The sequence below is a fragment of the Lepidochelys kempii genome, chromosome 4 (assembly GCF_965140285.1).
Source record: "Lepidochelys kempii isolate rLepKem1 chromosome 4, rLepKem1.hap1, whole genome shotgun sequence".
Classification (NCBI taxonomy): domain Eukaryota; kingdom Metazoa; phylum Chordata; order Testudines; family Cheloniidae; genus Lepidochelys; species Lepidochelys kempii.
In genome coordinates this window covers 54,553,758-54,562,922 of record NC_136383.1, presented here as the reverse complement: position 1 = coordinate 54,562,922, position 9,165 = coordinate 54,553,758, and the positions used below count along the sequence as shown (strand labels likewise).

The 9,165-nt window shown below is 48.6% G+C and overlaps 1 protein-coding gene across 2 annotated transcripts; it reads right to left on the bottom strand.

Annotated features, from left to right (window-relative positions):
* Nucleotides 1–4,795: 4,795 nt before the first annotated feature.
* Nucleotides 4,796–6,302, bottom strand: POU4F2 (POU class 4 homeobox 2). Of its 2 annotated transcripts, XM_073340062.1 has the most exons (3): nucleotides 6,209–6,296; nucleotides 6,064–6,112; nucleotides 4,796–5,735 (listed from the first exon to the last, which is right to left on the bottom strand). In XM_073340062.1, the coding sequence occupies exons 1-3, from the start codon at nucleotides 6,294–6,296 to the stop codon at nucleotides 4,796–4,798; spliced, it is 1,077 nt and encodes a 358-aa protein (XP_073196163.1). The 2 variants fall into 2 exon arrangements, with proteins under 2 accessions (XP_073196163.1, XP_073196162.1); XM_073340061.1 differs by having other exon boundaries at nucleotides 4,796–5,737; nucleotides 6,072–6,302.
* Nucleotides 6,303–9,165: the final 2,863 nt, after the last annotated feature.

The following is a 9,165-nucleotide window of genomic DNA, read 5'->3' as shown; positions in this document are numbered from 1 at the left end:
AGAAGCTTCAAAATGTTGCTTTATTTCACGCCAATTAAGTGGGGAGAAGGAAGATTTTAGCTTAGGCAAATAAGAGGATTATTTTGTGTTGTTTAGCAAAGAAATGTGCATATCCCTAAATAGAAGTTTAAAGGGAAGAAATCACGTTTTTTAGTTTTATTTCAAGTTGAAATTGTGATACTAAAACGATAGTCGCTTTGCTTACACGGTGTAAACGCCGTTTGCAAGCTTATTTCTATTCATTGCAATATTGGGTTTGTTTAGCTCATAAAAATGCATTTTTCCTTCTTAGGAAATTCAGAATAACTACTTCACACCTTCAACTCGCCACAATTTTAAACCAGTCTCTTACTGCATTTTAATTTATTTAAAAACAAACAACAACAACAACAACAAAACCGTGGTTACCAAGCCAGAGAGTTGCACTTTCAAGAGATTTATTTTTTTGTAAATGGAACTAGCTAACAAAGAGATATTTAGATGAAAGTCTCTAACCCTGATTATTGATAAGGTGATTCACCACTGTAGTTTGCACGTTAGTTCACAATCCTTTGCCTCCCGCTTCCCTCCCCCCCCCCCCCCATTTAGTTCTTGATCACTGGGACGTGGAACCGAAAACCATGAAACGTTATGACTGAAAAGACTTACAACAGTAGCGACTAGCCTGTGACTCTTTAATCTAAAGAAAAATGAGGAAGTGAAGAAAGTAGGGTCTGAAACCTACGAATCCTCTCTTTCGCCGTCTCTGCGGTAAACATAGATATAAAATATCAGTCTGTATAACTTCAGTTCCTTCAGTTGTGAGGCTTGGCAAACATTTCAAAGAAACTGAGTCATGGGATACCGATTGATTTGATTGATACACCAGTGACATACGGTAATATCCGTCTATCAGTTATCACTCTCGGCGTGTTCAAGGTATTTTTAAAATAAAATATCGATGTAATCCCTGAAGATAAAAAATAATATGTAACAATCATTTGTAGATTACATACTTTTTTCCTGTTCGGTGTTGGATTTTTCCGTCTCTTATGAATGCCAAAGGATCTGTTCTTAGTCAAATTACTTTTTGTTTGTTTTATTTTTCTAGTTAACAAATAAGTATTGCGTCAAGTGGAAACAATGGCCTATTAAACAGAAAATGAATCCAGATCTTTAAAATATGTTGGTGTCACTTTCAAAATTATTTTTAAAGTATCTGTTTATTTAATCTATCTAGTCATCATGACTTTAAATCATAAAATCCTCAAAGAACCCAAAGCAAAAAGATTTACTAGCGGTCTAGGAAAGAAACGGCAAATTCTAAGTGGGAAAATGTTGCTATTGTAACTTACTGGAGTCAGTTTAACAATATGTGCTATTAACCCTTGACTATATCAATTCCCAGTGCAGCTCTCTATCCTAATCGATACTCTGCCATATCTGTAAAGCAGGCTTTCTTGTTATATTTAGCTGCCTCCTCTGACTTCAGGTTTTGTACTTTTTAAAAAATGTTATTTGTAAGAAGGTTTAATATGGTGATTCCCATCCTCCGCCTCCCCATTAACGCTACATGGAAGGATTTGTCTAGGGTGAAGTAATATTTCGTTTAATTTGCTGAGTCCTAAAGCAATAAACTGCTTCCCCTCCCCCAGTCCATCTCTCTCTCTGCAGCAGGGTTTCTCGGATGCCTGGGCTGGAGGAGGCAGGCACTGGCAAGGTTGGAGGGCCGGACAGAGCCGAAGAGTTCTGTCCTTGGTGCTGAAAGCAAAGCCGGCATGAGGCAGAAGCAGCCGCCATAACATAAAGGTGAGTGGAGAAGAGAAAGGGTTTGTATTTCAGCGCTCTCCGCTTTACACTAATATGCGTCGCCCAGATCTTTTATGTACAAACTGCTCCTTCTCAAACACCCCGCCCCATAGAGCGAGTAATGGCCTGGCACTTGCGAGGAGACTTTCTTTTACCATCGCTGTTGGTTTGGTGCGTCTTTTTCTCAGTTTTAGCAAAATAACAGCTCATAATTCCCATTCCCTACATTTGAAACGCGAAACGCCATGGTTACAGCCCCATCGTCGCCGTTTATTCAAATTACTCTACATCAAAGAGCGCAACTCCTTGGGCAATAATGTTGTCAATCCCTACCTCTGTCTGACACACGAAGAATAGGCATGACACAGACCTTTCCAAGTGCTAAATCCGTTCTCTGTAGTACAAGGCAGGCTAGTTCTGGAGGGTATTTATATAGCACCTTCGGAATTATCTTTTCATCCCATCACATTTTAATTTGTCCTGCTAAACAAGAAACGCTCTTGGTCCAGGGCAATCTGTGGCTGCCTCTCAAATGGGGAAGGGGCTGAACTACACCTATGTCTGATCTTTCCCCCCTGCTAGTCCCTCGTGCATTTTAAAATTCGTATGCATGTCCCCATGGCAGATGTTATAGGCATGAAACTGATTACACATGGTTGCGTTTAAACGCATTTCACCATGCCAGTCCATGCTATTAATTTTAAAGTATTTCTATTACTTCGCTGACTGTTCCTGTTGCCTTTGTGACTGGTAATATCGATCTGTACTAGCCAATAAGCAAGTAGCATAATGGCGCCACATTTTAATCTCCTGCTCGGACTTCTTTGGTCCAGAATAAATGCCACAGGAAACGCCGGTAGGTAAGTAGGCAGCCCTTCCTCCTCGTGTGTGTGTGTGTGTGTTGTGCTGGGCACTGCGGCTCTGGCGCTGAGCTCCTGGGACCCAGCCTGCCCTCGTCATCACTCCCAGAGCCCAGCTAAGAAGACAGGTTAATTGAATAGCCATCTCCAGGCCACCCCAGCTTCCTTTCCACCATCCTTGCTTAGTAAATTCTACTGTGCAGTTAGCGAACTATTTATCTGGCTATATGGCAGGCCACACAGAAGCTCTGCAACGCTGCCTGGAAAGGAACAGTCAGCACATCCTTGGAGACCAACAGTGTCTATAAAGGTATGTGTTTTACCGTCTGACAAGGTAGGCAAACACAGGGACACTATCGGCTCACGGGTTAGCCCCTCCCGCCTCCAAAAAATCGGGTAATGAGTTCACTTTCCATTTGATAAATACCAGATCAGACATATAAAGATGATCCAGCCACCATCCAGCCGGAAAGGAAGAGCTGGCAGGAGCTGTAAACCATTTAAAAAATCAAAATAGTCCTCCCACTTCAACTTTAAAATATATGAGATGTGGAAGCAATTTAAATTCAGTAGTAGACTTTTAATGAAAAAAAAACAGCAAACATACTTTCCCAATAAAACGTTAAAATCTTTTTTTAATGAAAGACAATTCAACAACATTTTAAATAACTTAATACATTACTGTAATAAATAAACCTATTAACAAAAACAACAAAATTGTATCATATACAGAACTTAAGACTTCAAATAGTCTCAAATAGAACAGCAATACAGCGAAATCTGTAAGAATATATCTATATGTGTGTCAATTCGAATGAAATATTTACAATACATATAGGTACCACAGTTCAAGTACCTTTCATTTTTCCTCAAAAGAATTGTACCAATAATGTGAATTTACAAGAGTGCACTGTCTCTCTCTCTCTCTCTCTCTCTCTAAATTAAATTTGGCTTTTGTACAAACAAACCTCCAAAAAAGATTCTCCTCAATGTAAAAGTATTGCAATTAAAGTAAATAAAAAGCGATCAGGTCTGAACACAGTTGTGATATAGCTTAGAAATCTAGAAGGACAAATATTGTGATGAAAACAAACCCTGAAACAACGAAACGCCACACTGTCACCTATTCAGCCACTTCTTTTCTCACTTTAGAAGTGTGGGGGGGGGGGAGGGGACAACATGGGAATCCCCATTAAATATGTAACGCAGTAAACAAATACCTCGGACAGTGAATCAATCTACACAAATAATGTAGGACATCTATTATAGAGTGCCAACGCCTTACAAATAAGAATACTGGCCAGAGAAATATTTTAGTTTCAGGTGACAATTTACAGATGGCCAAAAGGGATATTTTTATAAGAAGGAAAAAGCTACAGATAATCAATTCTATCAACACAAAGTATTTGATTTTCACGATCCATACCTTTTTTTTTTTACTTTTATCAAGACTTAGATTAAAGAGGTGTAATTAATTAGAATGAGCACAGAATGAAGTTGCTGGACAGATAAAATTAATAATTTACAAGGGGTTGTTTTGCAGTAATCTAATAATAGCTTTTAAAGATCAGTGAACATAGCAGGATCAATTCTTTTCCTAAGCATAATAACTTCAGCGAAGGAAAGGATAATAATCACAGTAAAAATATATATATATATATATATTTATAATACGCAGTGTAAATGCAGAAAAAACTGCCATTTTTTTTAAATCAAAATACTTTTGAGATGTCTCTCTCGCGGTATAGCCTCAACTCTAGATTAAAGTTTCAGTTTCCAGTCAATCTATTTTCTGAAAAATAGTTGCAAAGTGTACTTTTAAATTTTGAACACGGGCGATGTCTTTAATAATAAAAACAAATCTTACTTGATACGTCTTCGGTCCTTTAAAAAAGAATTTCTTATCTGCCTTCAAAAAGCCAGTCTCTGTTTGATACTGTCATTCTGAACAAGCAGCCATTCTGTCCAAGGGGAACTTTCCTAAACTTGACAATTTACTTCTTGGTTGGCAGACCGACAGTTTCTCTTTCTCTGTCGGTCTTTCTGTCTGTCTCTCTGTGTTTGTCCCTCTATCTCACTATAGAGAAATATTAAAGTGTGTCTTGTTGCCGATTTTTTATTTTTTTTAGAAAAAGCTCCCATAGACTTTAAATCCCAGCGGAATATTTCATTCGTTTCTGTTTCTGTCTCTGATTACAGAACCAGACCCGGACCACGTTCTTCTTGAGGTCCAGTTTCTCTGCGATGGCTGCTATTTTTTCAGAGGAAGGACGTGGCTGGATGGCAAAATAGGCTTCCAAGGACCTCTTCTCAGGTGCAGCAATAGAGGTACGCTTCCTCTTCTTCTCTGTTCCATTGAAGAGCTCTGGTTTGGTGAGCTTCTCCCGGTGAGATTTCTCTGCTTCTTCTAGCCAGGCTTGCAAGATGGGTTTGAGGGCGATCATGTTATTGTGGGACAAGGTAAGGGACTCAAACCTGCAGATGGTGCTTTGGCTCAGTGAGCCTACCCCTGGGATCTTCAAGTTGGCCAGGGCAGAGCCCACATCTGCCTGGGTCACTCCGAGCTTGATCCTCCTCTGCTTGAACCTCTCCGCAAAAGCTTCTAAATCCCGGGGATCTGCGTCCACGTCGCTCATGCATCCCATGTGAGAAGGCAGCCCGTGGGCATGGGCCATGCTTAGAGCCGCCTGGTGCATAGGGTTCATACTGGCCATGTGAGGAGCATGGGCTGGCGTGGAGACCACCGAGCCGTCTGGTCCGGTCATGGCCCCCAGCGCCAGCCCCGGGGTGATGTGATCTAAAAGCTCCCCTTCCAAAGCCTGGTGAGGCTGGTGGTGGTGGTGGTGATGGTGGTGGTGGTGGTGGTGAGTGCCGGACAGGGCTGACGGGTGGGAAATGGGAACCGACGAGGAGGAGGCAGCAGAGGTGCAAGGGATGGTGTTCATGGTGTGGTAAGTAGCGTCCGGCTTGAAGGGGCTGTGATGAGGCGGGTGATGATGGTGGCTCTTGGTCTGGGAAACTATATCCACCGCCGCCAGGGCTTCGGCGCGGGCCAGCAAACTCTCATCCAGGCCGCCGAATATATTGCTCTGCAATAGCAAATAGAAGGCACACATTACTGTCAACAGGGGATCGCCCTCCCTCCGCATCCGCACGCCTCTGGGCCATTAACACAACCCCAGCCTGGCAAAAGAGAGAGCCTGAACGAGGAGAGGGGGAGAGAGACACACACAACACGAGGCACATGCAACACCCTAGGTCATAAAAATTAATAGGAAAGGCAAGCGCCGCTGCATGCATAAGGCGGAAGAGAGCCGGGGGGTGCTGGGTGTTTTGCTGGGCAGGCATGAAAGAAACACCGTTCAGATCAAGGGGGCTGTGGGCATTTGCCTCAAAGCGGGCGCTGCTGCAGGACGTGCCTACCGGAGGGGTTGGGAGGCAGGCTCGCCTCATCGCCTCCGAGCTGGTGCTGGTGCTGGTGCTGCTCCTGCCTGCCCCGCTGCTGGTGCTGCTGGGGGAGCTGGCCGAGGGGGCGGCGGCGGCGGAGGTGCAGGGGGAGGCGGTGTGCAGCGCCGAGTACTTGGGCTCGTGCAGGCTGCCGCTGCCGTGGGGCATGCTGAAGGGCTGCTTGCTGTTCAGAGACATCATCATCATCCTCGCCGGCGGTGGGGGGCCCGCCCAGCCCACAGCGGAGACGAGGGAGGAGGTGGGAAGTTGAGGCTGCCGCCGCAGCCGCCTTGAGAAGGAAGGTGGCGCGGGGACGCGAGGGGCTTTTCTCGCTCTCCTCCTTCAGCCCCCGGTGCAGCCTCCGCCGCCTCCTCTCCGGCGGCAGCCGGTCGGCAAACTGCCCCTCCAGCCGCCTGGCCGCTCCGCTCTGCCTCTGCCTAACTCACCGCTCCGCTTCCCGCCTGGGCGCCTCTCTGCCTCTCGCCCCCCGCCCAGCCCTCCGAGCGCCTCTCCACGGCTCCCTGCTCCGCTCCCCAGGAGTCCCCCTCGCCTGCCCTCCCACCCACCCGGCGGCGAACTCCCTGCTGCAGCCCGCTGGCTCAGCCCCTTCTCCGGGCCGCCGAGCCACGAACCAGCCCCAAGCGGAGCGTGTCCCGCTCTCCTCCCTAGTCTGCGCCTGGCCCTCGCCCGGCTCCGAGCCCCCTTCCCCGCGCCGCCGGAGGAGGCGGGAGTCCGGCGCCCTATTGTTCTGGTGCTGCCTCTGCTCCGGCTGCCGCGCACCTTGGCCCGGCAGGTGCCTTGTGCAGAAGAGACATCACTGGAACTGGGCTGTGAGGCTTTCTCTCTCCCTCTGTTTCTCGCCGCTCTTCGCCCATTGGATGGAGGCGAGACCGGGGCGATGTGGACGCATGCGTCCTGCGAGAATGTGTGGGCAAATATTTAAGAGGGGTGGGGGTGGAAATCCGGGGAGAGGGGTGTGAGCGAAAAGGCATGGGGGCGGGGGGAGGCTAGGGATGGCGAGAGAGCGCGCCTATGGGCGGATATATGGAGTGTGCGTTTGTGGGATGTGTATATGGCGCGCCAGAGAGTATCTGGGTGTGAGGTGGGGGGTAGGGGGGCTGTATCTGAGCGTGTGTAAGTACAGAGTGTGTGTGGGGGGGGGGTGGTGTATGGAGTGTCTGCACAGACAGTGTGTGTTTGTATGGAGTGTCTGAATGGGATGTATGTACGGCGTGTATATATCTGTACATGGGGAGTGTGGGTGTGGGGGGGAGCTGGAGGGGGGGCTGTGTGGAGGGTACCTCGTGTGGGGGAAGAGCTGTGTGTGGGGTACCTGATGTGGGGAGCTCTTTGGGGGGTACCTGATGTGGGGGAGGGTCTGTGTGTGGGATACCTGATGTGGGGGGGGGAGCTGTGTTGAAGGACCTGATGTGTGGGGGGGTAGCTGATGTGGGGGGGAGCTGTGTGGTGGGTACCTGATGTGGGGGAGGGTCTGTGTGTGGGGTACCTGATGTGGAGGGGAGCTGTGTGGAGGGTACCTGATGTGGGGGAGGGTCTGTGTGTGGGGTACTTGATGTGGGGGGGAGCTGTGTGGAGGGTACCTGATGTGGGGGAGGGTCTGTGTGTGGGGTACTTGATGTGGGAGGGAGCTGTGTGGAGGGTACCTGATGTGGGGGAGGGTCTGTGTGTGGGGTACTTGATGTGGGGGGGAGCTGTGTGGAGGGTACCTGATGTGGGGGAGGGTCTGTGTGTGGGGTACTTGATGTGGGGGGGAGCTGTGTGGAGGGTATCTGATGTGGGGGAGGGTCTGTGTGTGGGGTACTTGATGTGGGGGGGAGCTGTGTGGAGGGTACCTGGTGTGGGGGAGGGTCTGTGTGTGCGGTACCTGATGTGGGGGAGGGTCTTTGTGTGGGGTACCTGATGTGGGGGGGAGCTGTGGTGAGGCTACCTGATGTGGGGGAGGGTCTGTGTGTGGGGTACCTGAAGTGGGGGGATACTTGTTGTGAGTGGGGAAGGTGTATAGGAAGTGTTCCCGTCTCTGGTCTGGATCCATTTGAAAACCTTTCCCTTCCAAGTCTTCTTCTTCATTAGCCACAGTAAAGGAGGGAGCGGGGTGCCCAGGGAGCCTGCGCTGCGCAGATGCAGTAGGACACCCCCACCCTCACCCAGACAGGCTGGCACAAGCTCCACTTATCTTCATTTCCACCGCCGCTTGTTCCTATTTTTATCCTGTCACGCAGGCACTTTGGCAGCACTTTGTGCCCAGCCGCTTCTCTCTGAAGCGGACGCACTTTTATTCCCTGCAAACAAGGCGCTGCCTCCTCCCCCGCCCCGCTCCTCAGACCTTTGTCTCTAGCACTTCCACAGCCTCTTTAGCTTTAGCCGAGCGCGAGGGGCGCCTGAGAGGATGCAGGAGCCGGTGCCTGGGGGACCTGGGGTTGAAGGGAGAGGTGCTGGAGCTGGTTCTGGAGAATCAGGGAGCTGGTGCATGGGGGTCTGGTGTTGGAGGAAGCCGAGGCAGGAGGGAGCTGGTGCCTGAGCCTGGGGGAGCATTCAAGAGCTGGGGATGGTTGTGTTGGAGGTAGCAGGTGCTGGAGCTGGTTTTGGAGGGAGCGGGTACAGGAGCTGAAGCGGGTAGAGCATGTGGCGAGCAGGAGTTCCCACCCTGCTTTCCCATATGTTGTTGCAGCCCGTTATCATGAGGCTCCATAAGGGCCCCATGCTGCTCCCTCTGAAGACACCAGGACTTTTAGCACTGACATCACATTAGAGCAGGATCTGGCCCTACATTTCCAAAACAAGCAGTGAGGAGCATGGGCATCTCATCCCTCCGTCTGCACCTTCCCCCTGCTGCCCGATTCCTCCAGATACCACCAGGAGACATTGAGTACTCCCCGTTATATCAAACTGGGATTTGTGATTAAAAACCACACATCCACTCATCTGTACTGCCAACTTCATGCTTACCTCCCTTTTAAAATAAATAAAAAGTCCCTTTATTTAATGTGGACGGGTTTATTTCAATGAATTTTTGTTTGCATCAGGAGATTCAAATAAGTGCTTAGGTGTT

Bases quoted from the DNA above. Each gene is read 5' to 3' on its own strand.
- POU4F2 (XM_073340061.1), bottom strand. From the start codon at position 6,302: ATGATGATGATGTCTCTGAACAGCAAGCAGCCCTTCAGCATGCCCCAC. The intron at 5,738-6,071 runs GTAGGCACGTCC...TTGCTATTGCAG, and splicing joins CCTGCCTCCCAACCCCTCCG to AGCAATATATTCGGCGGCCT.